At 52.4% G+C, this 13,148-nt stretch overlaps 1 protein-coding gene across 2 annotated transcripts in view; it reads left to right on the top strand.

The window, feature by feature from the left end:
- Positions 1-13,119, top strand: part of ALPK3 (alpha kinase 3) — a 33,469-nt gene extending 20,350 nt beyond the window's left edge. The window contains exons 5-14 of one of the 2 annotated variants that reach the window (XM_066328602.1): positions 869-1,889; positions 5,559-7,380; positions 8,260-8,407; positions 9,464-9,591; positions 9,843-9,878; positions 9,996-10,270; positions 10,576-10,664; positions 10,900-11,117; positions 11,314-11,362; positions 11,523-13,119. In XM_066328602.1, coding sequence (XP_066184699.1) covers positions 869-1,889; positions 5,559-7,380; positions 8,260-8,407; positions 9,464-9,591; positions 9,843-9,878; positions 9,996-10,270; positions 10,576-10,664; positions 10,900-11,117; positions 11,314-11,362; positions 11,523-11,844 — 4,108 coding nt within the window. In that variant the 3' untranslated portion in view covers positions 11,845-13,119. Of the gene's footprint in view, positions 1-868; positions 1,890-5,558; positions 7,381-8,259; positions 8,408-9,463; positions 9,592-9,842; positions 9,879-9,979; positions 10,271-10,575; positions 10,665-10,899; positions 11,118-11,313; positions 11,363-11,522 lie in introns of those variants that run through there. The other variant, XM_066328603.1, reaches the window with a different exon arrangement.
- The last annotated feature ends 29 nt before the right edge of the window (positions 13,120-13,148 follow it).

Below are 13,148 nucleotides of genomic sequence, written 5' to 3'. Positions count from 1 at the left end.
ACTGGTGTGAGATCCATTACTGTATCTAGGGATATCTGCCATGCTGGAAGCAAGAGGAAGGGAAGAAGTCCCTCTCTCTGGAACCTTCTAGTACTGAGTGTTAGGCCTGACAAAGGTTAGCAAGGGGGAAACACTATCTGCCTCCAAGATGATGTTCCGGGGAATCAGGTTTCTGGAGAGCCAGGCACATCTTGTCCCCAGCAGGCATAGACCTGTTGCACCTTGAGTTTGGGATGTCAGACAGGTGTGACACGGACTGAGGATGCGGATTATCAGTGTTGCTGATAGTCCCACCATCCTTGTGCTTCCAGCCTGAGCTTTTCTGCTCCCCCAGCTGTGCTCTAGATATCCATCAGGGGCTGGGTCACCTCTTCAAGGTGCAAGGATCTCTGTGGGTCAGGTGTCCTCAAGGGGTGACAGTAGGGTCACCAGCAGGCAGGTGCTTGTGCTGCTGCCCGTGACATGGGGTGGGTAGACTTTGGTAACACAGTAGGGCAGAGGAAGAACAGGAATGTCCTGAGGGCTGTGTAGAGCTGAGAGGAAAAGATCCTGCAGAGGACTCTGTCCAAGAACAGTTGGGAAGCCTGGTGCTGCCTGTTCCTCCTCCATCACAGCCCTCACACCAGAGTTGTAGCCCAGGGTGGAGCTAGAACAAATTTATCATCAAACTTGCTTGTCTGTTAGTGCGGAGAGCAGGCAGAGCCAGGGAGGGAGGCCAGCCCAAGGCCTCCACCTCCTCCTGTGGGCACCTCGTGGGCCACATCTTCTGGACTCTGTGGAGCAAGAAGTAGGAGAGCACGCATGTCTGTGTGTTTAGCGGGCATCCTGAGGAGGCTGGGAGGTCTCACACACAGCTTTTGATTTCCAGGTGCCGAGAAGAGGATGCAGGCATTTACCAGGCCTCAGCTAGAAACAACAAAGGCATTGTGTCCTGCTCAGGTGTGCTGGAAGTGGGAACCATGACAGAGTTCAAAATCCATCAGAGGTGGTTTGACAAAATCAAGAGAAAAGCTGAAGAAAAGATGCAAGAAATAGAACATGGCAAGAAACGAGGAAAAGAAAATGTGGAAGTGGAGAAGTTGCAAGGAATGAGCCCTGAACGGCTCCAGAGGAAGCGGAGGCTGGCTAGAGATCAGAATCTCCGGTCAGGAGACTCTTCATGGGAGAAGGAAGATGCAGCAAAAGTGCACGTCGCAGATTCACAGTCCAGGTTACACAAGGATATTGCTGAGACAAAGGAGCAGCCACTCAGTGCAGTGCCAGGCTTCCCAAACAAACGGGTGGCACCTCTGAAAGCAGAGGTGACCACCAATGGAGATGCCACTTTGGAAAGTGGGGAGGAGAATGGGAACAGCTTTCTCACGTACATCTATGACACAGTGGAGGAGTTGGCAACTAAGCCAGGGGCAAAAGACTCTGCAGCTAAAAAGAAAAAGAAGGTGGAGGCTCCTTCAGCAGCAACACAGGAAGTTTCCAAGCAGGAAGAGAGTGGGAGAGACAGGGCCAACCCGTCTTCAAATCCCAGGTTTGCTCCTCCTGTCCCCTTACGGAGGAATGCACGTTTGAGGGCAGCAAGTGATCAAGAAGTGGAAACCAGTCCAAAACTCAAAGAGCCTGGGAAAGCTGTGAAAGAGGACATTAAACCTAATGATGACATGTACTTCTCTTTAAAGGACATGTATTTTGATAAGCAAGTGAAGCCAGCGGCAGGGAAGGAGGAGGTGGGAGCCAAGGACGAGGCCAGGACTGAGGCTGCCCTGCAGCCTGTGGCAGTCAGCAGACAGACAGAGGATGCTCCATTGGCCTCTGAGGTGTTGGAATCAGGACCTGTGCTGTCCGAGGGCCAGAGAGGCCAGCAGCAAGAACAGAAGTTGGAGGGAAACAAAGAGGTAACTACGAGAGACAACTGCCAGCACAGGGGTGGCAACAAGAAAATGTCTGTGCTGCACGTTTGTATTGTGTCACTGGGCCTGGGAGGCTGCGTGTGCACCATGGGATCTGCTGCCGAGGCTCTGCAGGTCTCCACTGGTGAAAGCACCCAGAAGGGCTTTTTGGATTTTGTGTGCCCAGACAGCAGAGCTTCCACCTCATCTCCAAGCAAATGTCAGCTGAGGTGGTGAGAGATGTAAGTCGGGGCCATTCGAGCAGCTGGTCTCGGTGGCCTGGGGCTCTCCGGTTTAATCGGCAGGCTGACCTCATGCAAAATGTTTTCACATCAGGTCGGCAGGGAGCACTGAATGGGTATTTATAACTGGGAGTGTGTGCCTTGTGATGGCATCTGTTCAGTTTAATGAGGGAGCTTTAGTTAAGGAGCCCCACATGCAGCTGAACTACCATGTGAGCTGCACCCTCAGGGCCTCGAGTTTTGTTTACAGTGCAACGTGTATACAGTAGGTCTGGACTATTTTTTTGGCCCATCCCTGGTGGAAAAACTCGGTCGGGAGACTCATTGTGGTGGTGATGAAGCGCCAGGGCACAGCACCTGCTTCTGACCCTCAGAGCATATTTTAGTCAACTGCTATTTTTGTCACCTAACCTGAAGTATTTGCCATGAAAATATTAGACTACTGGACTGTTTTCCCCCCATTTTTCTTTAATGACCCCTTCTGTCATAGAAGGTTCTCTGAGTCCAGTTTGCAGGTGCTATCAGGATTTGGAGTTTGGGCTGTGGTAGGTGCACACTTTCAGTACAGATGAGGCTCCAGGTGCAGCACCTCTTGCTTGGTAGGTAATGGCACATGTTTCAGAATGTGGAAAAATCCATAGTGCATAAGGGACTGATGATGAGTGCTCCAGTGGAAAAAAATATCCTTTCTTCCTCTCTTAAATTTCTTTAGCCATTGGTGGGGGCAGCTTTGCTGGTAAGAACTTGCTGTGTTATGCAGTGCACACCTGGTTTCTGGCCTGGCTGCTGCACAGTGCTGTGAACTCATCTTCATATGGACCCACCAGTATTGCATACTGCTGCAAAAATTATTGCTGTTCAGGCCAGCCCGTGGCAAAGCCATTTGTTTCTCCCCTCTCTGCTAATTTTAACACCTCTCCCTCTCAAAAACGATGGAAAAATGCTGATGTGCAGCAGCCAGGCTTGGGCTGTCATCCCTGAGCCTTTGACATGCATCAAGATTTTTTTCTCTTTAAAAGCTCCACTCGCAGAGGGAAACCAGTGACTTGTCAGCTGGTATGCCTTTGAGGAGACAAAAGGGAGTGCTTCTGATTTGAATTTGAATGCTTCAGCTGGTTGGTGCTGCTGGGGAAAGTCCTGAAGCTTTTGTGAGAGCAAATATGCTGGTTTAAAGACGTTTAAGGCCCATTCCAGGCATGTTTCAGGATATTTTCTTCCCCCAAGAAGGGGGTTACTTGTCTTTTTCTTTCTTATTTTTAAACAAGAAAGGTCATAGCATAAGTGGCTTTGGAACATAGCTAGGCCTTATGCTCAGGACTTCTCTTCTGAGCTGGGTTTATCTGTAGCAAAATGCCAGACTGTAGCCAGGCTCTGGATATCCTCCTCTATAAAAGGAGAGAAGAAACTAGATTTGCATGGTAATCACTCTTGCCTAAATTCTAAACTGATGATTTGATTATATTTCTTTAATTTTATGGGTAGGAACAGCCTTTAATGGTGCTTCCCCCACCCCAGCCCTTCATACTCCTATTACCGTAACAATCAGAGAGGGACTTTGGACAAGGGCATGGAGTTACAGGACAAGGAGGACTGGCTTTCCACTGTCAAAGGGCAGATCAGATGGAAGATTGGGAAGCAATTCTTCCCTGTGAGGGTGGTGAATCCCTGGCACAGGTTACCCAGAGAAGCTGTGGCTGCCCCATCCCAGGAAGTGTTCCAGGCCAGGTTCGACGGGTCTTGGAGCAACCTGGTCTAGTGGAAGTTGTCCCTGCCCACATGAGGGACTGTGATGAGATGAGCTTTAAAGTCTCATCTGACACAAACCGCTCTATGATTCCTTTATTTGCTTGGGAAGGGGATTGCTGAGAGAATGGTGCTTTCCTCTTTACCCCAAGCTACCAAGTGAAGCAAAAGCAGCACAGAGTAGAGGCCACAGCCCTCCTTTCCATGGCATTCATTTTGGGGGGCTTAACACTCAAGTAAGTGACCTTAGAAAAAGATCCTTAGCAGCAGATTCTCCAGGGTGGAGGGGGGACAGGGTCCCCATGCCATTGTCCTGGTGATGCTCACAGACAGAGCATCAGCCAGGCAGAGCATATACCATGGTATTGCTGTCTCCCCTACAAAAATAGACTGTGCTCCTGAGCTGGAGGATTTGGGCAGCTCTCCTCAGGATAAAGCTTGGCTGTCACAGCAGGCAGCTTGCTGACACGTTTGCTGGGTGCAGCTGCGGTCGGAAACATTTGAGCTTCCCAAACGTCAGAGAAACAGAATAGTTGAAAAGTGCTGATAACGTCAGGGTGTACAGTTTCTCTATAAATCATTTGGGCAGCCTTGTCCTGATAGTGTGTGGCATGCTGACTGCCCCATCTCACGGCAGAGATAGGGGAGCACTCGGTCTTTAAAAACATCAAGGGAATTATGCAAGGTGTCAGCAATGGCTGGTGAAAATGGGCATGTTTTGCTCTTTTGGAAGGCACTGGGTCAGAGAAGATGGGATTAAAAGCCACTGAATGATTTAGAAAGGCAGATCTCTTGCCCCTGTGCACAGCAAGGGTGTTGAAAGGCAGAAGGGTTGGAGCTGATTAAACGAAGAAACATTTTGTACAGCCTGACAGGTGGGACCCACTCCTGTGGGGTGATGGTGAAACCATCAGACCCTGGATGACAGAGTAACACTGGTATTAGGGTAATTCCCATGATTCAAGAATGTTATAAATAACGAGTCCAATTTCATTTAAAAAATGCCAATTTATTGATAGAATTTTGTGAAATAGAATTCTATGGAAAAAGCCAAAATCAATCAGACAGCATGGACCTGGGATCAATGCTGGGTGAACCTCAGGTGCCACTGTGAGCCGTATCCCTCCCCATTTACAAATTCTGCCCACACACAGTCCAGTTTTATACAGTTTTTCTTGCTCGAGGCAAAAGTTGCCTCACCCCATTGTCGACTCTGTGGGTGTTTCAAAATCATACTTCTTTTTTTTTCCCTCTGCTGGTCTGATGAATGGTATTCCGGATGGTGCTGATATTTCTGATTAGATTTTCGGGAACTTGGCATACACAGCCTACTGGTCCAATTGTAGATAAGGTTCCAATCAGGTGATGATCACCGGCTCGTTAGCAATCCCACATCAGGAGAAGGCCTATCTCTTCCAGGAGACTCCTTTTATTTTGCAGATGTAGTTTTCCTATTCCTGGAAACAACTCATCGTTGCATTATACTTTTTATTTCAAGGAGACAGAGGCATTTGATCCAGTGTATGTTTTATACAGGATATTTATCGAGAAAGAACGAATTAATTCCACAATTATTATAACAAAGAAGATTTTGGGCAGTGCCATATGGTACAGGTGGACCACAAGTACAACTGCACACAACCCAGGCAGTAACATGATGCTGATTTCCTTTTTTTTTTTTTTTAACTAGGTTGCAGCAAGAGTTGGGCAATCTCCTGGTGACCTAAAGCATCCAGTGTCCAGTCCAACCAAAGAGACCAGTCAGCAAGCTAGTAAGCTAGAGGAGGTGAGGAAAAAAGAGGTGCCTGTTTGCCAGGAAACCAGGGGGCCTGTGAAAAGGACAAATCCTCGGTTTAGACCTCAGGAGCCACCAAAGTCACCAACACCTTCTCCAGACCATATACAGTCTGGCAAGGAGCACCCAACCCCCAGGAAACAGGCAGAAAGACATTCCCGTGCTCTTGAGGACAGAGAGACTCAGCAAGGACTGTTAAATCAAGAGAACAAGAGCCGAGGTGGGGAAGAGTCGTTGCTAAAAAATCTGACTCCCCCAGAAGCTGGAGAAAATGCTCATCTTGAACAAATCCCATGTCAGACAGTCACGGATGGGAAGAGCAAAGAGGCAGGAGCAGAGTTGTCTGGGAGCCATCCTGGTGTGAGGACAGGAGGGAGTGATGCAGCAGAGCCATGTCTTGGGGCTGTGCACAGGGAGGCAGGAGGGACACCTTTGGGCCATCAGAACACCGAAATGGCAGCTCCTGCTTCAGTTCCTCTTGCCAAGGAAGAGCTGCTTCCTGCTCCTGCAGTGAGGCCATCAGTGGCTCGGGAGGCACTGCTGGCAGCTAATGGAAGCCCAGGGGTGGAGGCCACTTCTGGAGCCCAGCTGCTGCCTCCTGCGAGTGGAGAAATGGAAATCACGACAGATGGATCTGCCCCACGAGAGATGTTTTCAGCTGTCATGTTAGAGAAGGAGAATGCCAAGCCAGTGCCCACGGGACCTCAAGGGAAGGAGGGAGGACTCCTGACAGCCACAGCTCCATGCCAGGAGCCAGCAGCATCTTCAGGGGCTTGGGAAGGAGTCTCTGAGGTTCAGCCCCAGGTACCGCTGGTCCTGCCCGGCTCAGAGAGATCTCAGGAGATGTCTTTGGAGGAAAAAATGCAGCACAAAAACCTGGTTTCCTCCTTAAAGAACTACCTGCTGCTACTTCTAAAAATGTCAGATAACAGTAAGGATGCCACAAAAGGGGACACTGACTCTGGGGACAAGGAGCAGCCAAATGCAGGGGAAGGCATGATCCCAGAGATAGGCATTGCTGGCCTTAGCCCTCGCACTTCAAGGAAAGTTTTGGAAAAAGTAGAAAACAACCAGCTCTTCCAGACAGCAGAGAACTTGCCTCTGACCCCCAGGACATCCAGACGGATCACAGGAATGATTAATGAGGAATTTGTTACCAGCAAGGAGATGTTGGCCTGCAGGCCTGTGCCACCAAAGAGATGCACCTGGGGCGCTCCTGAGGCTGAGGGGCCGCCCCCGCTCTCAGTACCCTCCATTGTGGTGGGCAGCATGCCCACAGCAGGAGTGGCTCCTCCTCTTTCTGATTTGCCTCCAGAGAGCTCTGAAGAGAGCCCTGCTGACACTCCAGCAGTGCTACCTTGTGCCACACCAGAAGAGCTTGCTTTGGGGGCCCGGCGCAAAATATACCTGCCAAAACCCAAACAGGTGGGGGTGGAAGAAGAGGCAACCCCAGAAAGCCTGGGGCACACAAGAAGTCCAACTGTTTCACCACGGCAGTCCAGGAAAAATGCATCTCTGTTGCCTTCTCCAGCCCCAGCTCCATCCTCTCCCTCAGAGCAGTGCTCTCCAACCCTCATGAGGAAGATGGCCACGTTGGAAGTTCCTAAGCTGTATGAGGAGCCGGCAGGTGATAGCTGTGGTGACGAAGAGGTCCCTGGAGATGCTAAGCCAGAAGCACAGCCAGCAGAGTCCCAGAAAACAAATAACCCATTTAAAGGTGAGGGAGGAGAGAATCCCCATGAAGTGCATTCCCTTGTTGCTACAAAGGGAGCCAGTAATAGTCAGCTGGGGCCACATGAGTTTTGTGCATTTGCAGGGTTTTCAGCATCAGCCTTTGTCTGTGTGAAAGCAAAAAGTCTCTCCCAAGACTCCGATCCCACTGCAGGGAGGGACGAGGAATGCATGAGGCAGCAGCTCTGACACTGGCTGTCTCCACAACCTGGCCTTCCCCAGCCCCAGAGATCATAGAATCCTCTTAAGTTTTGGTCTCTGTGTTCTGGTCCTCATCAAGCCTGATGCTGGTTGGGGATCCTGAGCTACCTGGTCCAGTGGAAAGTGTCCCTCCTCATGGCAAGAGGGTTGGAACAAGGTGGTCTTTAAAGTCCCTTCAAACCCAAACTGGGATTCCATGACTCAGTGGGCATCACAGGGTGCACACTCCTCTTCCACATCTGCGGTCAATGCTAATTTGATTCCTTGTGGCATCAAATTAGAAAAGGCGTAATCCTGGAGTGGAAGGAACCAGGTGATACTCTCATAGGAATCAGCTGTCTTGCAAAGTAGGGGTAACCATGATAAATCCCTGCTTCAGTAGATGAATGTTTCCTCCGATATTCCAGTGTTTTTCTGCCTTTCCTCTGACCAAGCCTCACTGGGTATTGCAGTGCTGCACGGTTGAACAAATTTGTACCACTTGTATCCCTTCTGTTTATCCCAGTGGAGCTCTGAGACTTTCCTTGGGAAGGCAGCATTACACGTGCTGACACATATGATACCCAAAGCCCTGAGCAGCAGCCTGGGCGTGGACTGGGCTGTCCCCAGAGCTGCGGCCAGCACTCTGTGTCTCACCACCTGTCTCTTTGCACCCTGTCCTTAGCTCCACAGGTGGTCCGTAAGATCAGGGCAGAACAATTTTCCGATGCATCAGGAAACCTGAAACTTTGGTGCCAGTTCTTCAATATACTGAGCGATTCTAAGCTGACGTGGTACAAGGATGAGATCCCTGTAGCTGAAGCCCAAAGGAGGTAACCTGTCGGCTCCATGGCAACGCAGTCCTTGTCACCTGTCACATCCTGCTCCTTGCCTTGACTGGGGTGAAGGTGCCCCTCTTGCTAAGGCAGCATGGGGAGCTCAGTGCATGGCACAGTACAATGTGAACTTCATCATGTCAGTGCCCACAGAGGGAAGGATTGCCCAGATGGGGAGCTGCTGCCAAATTTATCTTAATGATGCTCCATCTGGAGTGTCTGCTTGGGGAGGGCAGAGAAGGTGTTATGCCCATTACAGAAATCAAGAGCTGGGTGTAAACTACAAAACTGGGACCTCAAAGGATCCATATGAGGGTGGCAGCCTCCCAGCAGTGCTGGGAAGATCTTCCATGCAACAACCACTGGGAGAAAGCAGCTCTGGCTGTGCCCTCTCTACCCTTGGCACTGACCTTGCACAGGGAGAGCATATTCAGACAGCTGGTTTTATCCTTTGGGTCTACTATGGAGAGCAACTTGTTCTCATGCCCAGAGGATTTCTGTAGGGACATCATCCACATCAGTTAGGATTAGCCTGATGCCGTTGATGTCCCCTGAGCTGCCTTTATAATGAGCAGACAGTAAGTTAGATGAATCTGGGGCAGAAATTGTCTCCTGGGGCAGAAACTTTCTCCTGAGGCAGATACTTGAGCTGGGGCAGACAGGCAGGAGTGGCCATTGCCTTCCAGCAGACCAAAGCAGAGCCTGCTCAGCCAGTGGGTCTCAGGATGAGGATCCCACCTCTTCCCTCTGTGAAGCCCTGACCCAGCCTCAGTCAGGGGCAAGTACCTTTATCAGTCTAGCCCAATCCCGGCTAGATTTTGCAGGGCTTGCCTGGAGGATTAGCATCTCTGTTAGTACAAACCACAGGCCAGGACTCCTGGGGCCATGACATGCTGGGGGAGCCACAGGGCTGCCCTTGGGATGGCTTAGTTTGTAGCCTTCTTCCATCCCCCCACGGGCAGTACATTGCCCACCCACAGTGCCCGTCACAGGGCTCCCATGTGGCCTCTCACCACCACACGGGGATGTGGCCATGCTCCATTTTTTTTCCAGTGCTGGTGATGAGGGCCAGGCGGCTTTGGCTGTTGTGCAGGCATCCCAGAAGGATTGTGGAGTCTATCGGTGTGTGATCAGCAACGAGTATGGCACTGACTCCACAGATTTCCTGCTCAGCCCAGAAGGTGAGGAGCTCTCTCACAGCTTCCTGGGTGTGCCATGGGGTGGTGTGGCTAAGTGTGGAGAAGGCTTGGTGCCAGGCTGCAGTGGGGGAACCTTGGCACATTCTGTAACATCACACCTCTGAGGTGCTTTCTGCCTCTGTGTGCCAATTGTTTCTCACCATCCTACCTGCTGTCCCTAGCTGTGCGAGTGTATGGGGCAAGGTGGGATCCTGGCAGGACCTTGACACCTCTTTGGTTTCTGTCTCCTCTAGTGTTGTCAGGATTTATCCTGCGGGAAGAGATTGAAGGTAAGGGCCACATGATGAGCTGTGACTCTGCCCCTTGCTGAGTGGGGCAGGCAGCTCTGGGGCAGAAGCAGGACGTGCCCATGTTGTCCGCCCCTCACCAGCTCTTCCCCCCACCAGTTGGAGAGGAGATCGAGATGACACCCATGGTGTTTGCCAAGGGTCTGGCTGATGCAGGCTATTGGGGGGATAAGCTCTTCGGGCGTGTGGTGAGCGAGGACATGGAAGTGGGAGCTGGTTTCCTGCGCAAAGCCTGCCGTGCCAGAGCCATTTATGGCCTGGAGCCCGTCTTTGAGTCCGGCCACACCTGCGTCATCAAAGTGCACAATTTCATCGTCTTTGGGACCAAGAATGAGAACAGCCTTGTCGAGAAGAACTATGATATCACCATCCAGGTGGGCAACCTTTCTCCCTCCCACCTTTCCCAGCTGTGTGTGAGTTGGCCCCCAGACAGTCCCCAGCTGTGTGCCTACTTTTGCTATTTCCTTCCACTGTTGGAATGCTCTGGAGTGGTTTAGCCAGGGAGCTGGACATGTCCTTGCCATTCTTGGCATCAGCTCTTCATCTGAGCAACGTGGAGCTGCTCAGGACTTTCCCATCACCCTTTGACCACCGGGGCAGGGATACAATTGGCAGTAGTCCCAGGGAGGCATTGGTGCAAGATGGGACAGGTTCTTGACTCTTCTGTTTGTACTTCCAGGAATGTAAAGTCCAAAACTCCAGCCGTGAGTATTGCAAGATCTTTGCTGCTGAGGCACGAGCCGTCCCTGATTTTGGAGCGGTGCCTGAGTAAGTGATGTGCTGCAGCTCCACTGGCCTGATGCCCTGGCAGAGCATTGCAGGGGGCGGTGGGAAGATTCCCTGTGGGTGATGGGGCATCCCAAAGGCAGTGCACTCCACTCCCACAAATAGAAGGGATATTGGGAGGAGGGCAAAAGTCAGGGTTGCAGACTGTGGTGTAAGTCTCCAGTTGCAGAAGAGGGAGAGGTCACCATGCTGACATTGTCTGTGAACTCCCACACAGGATAATTCCTCTGTACCTGATTTATCGTCCGGCCAACAACATCCCTTATGCCACAATGGAGGAGGACCTCGGCAGGCCCTGCGAGCAGTACTGTGTCACTGAAAGGGATGGCAGCTTGGTGGCAAGAGGCACCTCAGAGATTGTGCTCAAATGCTGCACCTTCCAGCATTGGGTTTACCAGTGGACAAATGGAAACATCCTTGTGACTGACATGGAAGGTAAAGGGATCTCCTGTGTGGTGCCCATGGCCCATCACCACCCTCCAGCCTGGGAAAGGAAGAAAATCTCCAGGCTTACCCTCCTGCCTCTCTCTTCCCCCATGCCATGGAACCCTCTATCCAGGGCAATGACCTGCCCTTGGTGCTGGTGGCTGTCCTTCTCTGGACAGAGACTGATTGTCCTCTTAAATTACAGGAGTGGGCTGGAAGCTGACCAATGTGCGGATCGCTACCAACCTGAAAGGGTGAGTGACTTCCAGCTCTAGAGCAGGGTGGCCCTGGCTGTCCCCAGCTCTGCAGCGTACGTGACAAGGGCAATGGTGATAAACGCTCCATCCTCACCTCCCTGCTCTGGTGGGACATCTCCTGGTGCAAAGCAGGAGCTGAGGATAACTCTGTTGGCAGGTACCAGGGGCTGAAGGAGAGCTGCTTCCCCTCCCTGCTGGAGCAGTTCCCGGCCGCTCACAAGTGCAATCATTACTGCAGCATCCTGGGCCTGAAGATGCTGGAGCCAGTCAAGCCCAAGGGCTCCAAGAGTCCGTGCCTGGGCAGGAAGTCTGCCCAGTCCAGCCCCCAGCTCCAGAAGAAGGTGCTGACAAGTCCTCAGGGTACCCGCAAGGCTTCTGTGAGCCCCAAGAGCTCCCGGAGAGCTGCAGAAACAGGGGAGGCCCCAACAGCCTGCAAACCCAGGTCAGGAGAGAGCAACAGAGCTAGCTGCCCGCAGTAGTCAGAGTTGCTGCAGCTGAGATTCCTTCTCTGGCCCCCAGTCTGGGCCCAGCACATGACCAGTGTGGGAAGGGGAGACCCTGGCACTGGCCTTCTCCGTGGGGCACCTGCCCGGCCTGCAGCGCTTGCATTGTGTGGTGTGTGCTAATTGTGAGCAGCTGGGCCAGGGCTGCAGGGGCTGTGAGCCACAGGGCACCTCCCCAGTACCTCTCAGCTGGAGCCTGTGGGGCCATGTGCCTCTCCAGGCTCGGACTCTCTTCCCTCTCAACTTTCCGTAGCCCTTCCTTAAGGCAGGGGCAGAGCTTCTCCTTCGGGCTTTGCAGGCACCATGTCCTTGCCTGGCGCCCCAGCAAACTGGGAGTCCTGGACCCTCCTGGCTCCCAGCACCTCAAGTCCCTCTCTGTGTCCCCATAAAGTGACCAGGCCAAGCTTTGCCAGCGCTGTTAAGGAGGAGAACTCCACCAGTGCCCAGTCAGTCCCATGCCCTGGCACACCCTTTTTCCTGCAGAGGGTTCCAGTGGTTGCTGGAGGGCTCCTCTGCTATGGTGTGGGGCTCTGGGATGTTGGCTGGTTCCAGGGTGGAATGTTTGCACCGGTACCAGGAGCTGCACAGGGATGGGATTTTGCACCCCTGCTCTCCCCTGCTTCCCAGGGAAGTCTCCCACCCCACTGCTGAGTGGCTGCTGAGGGTGGCTGTGCTGCTCTGGATGGTGGCCAGTGCTATGGTAAGGACGATCTACCTCACATGGGATACTTGGGAGCAGGGCAAAGGGGCAACTTCCCCTCCATACAAAACTCTGCCTTGGCACATGGGGCTGTCTAGCCCGCAGAACTCACCCTCTTTGCCCCTGTGCCATACCTAGACCCTGTATGCCCTAGCCCCACAGCACAATCTGGTGCTCAGCATCATCCCTGCCTGGCACATGATGGACTCCAGCAACAGCTGGCAGTACCCCCTCCAAATCCTGCTACCCCTGGCTTGAGGCAGAGATGGACAGGCACAGGAGCTGTCTGCTCTGTCACCCTGCAGAGCATCCCCTTCCTCAGGGCGTTGCAGGAGGGTGCTGGGTGCCAGTGACACCTCCCTGCGGGTGGAGTCCCAAGGAGTGACTCGGTGCAGCCTAATGGAGGGAAGGGGCCAGGCTGGGAGCGAGGCATGCTCTGGGCTCCTGGTCCTTTGTCATTGGGTAACTGTAAAATACCAATGTACATAACGTGGCTGCGTTGGCAACTGGGTGCTCTCAAGTGCAATAAAGCGAGAAGGACTGGCCTGTTCCCTGGCACTGTGGTTGCTCTGGGAGAGGT

This window comes from Sylvia atricapilla, chromosome 13 (assembly GCF_009819655.1).
Source record: "Sylvia atricapilla isolate bSylAtr1 chromosome 13, bSylAtr1.pri, whole genome shotgun sequence".
Lineage (NCBI taxonomy): Eukaryota > Metazoa > Chordata > Aves > Passeriformes > Sylviidae > Sylvia > Sylvia atricapilla.
Note: the sequence above shows the minus strand (reverse complement) of the source record. Positions and strands in the feature narration are given on the sequence as shown.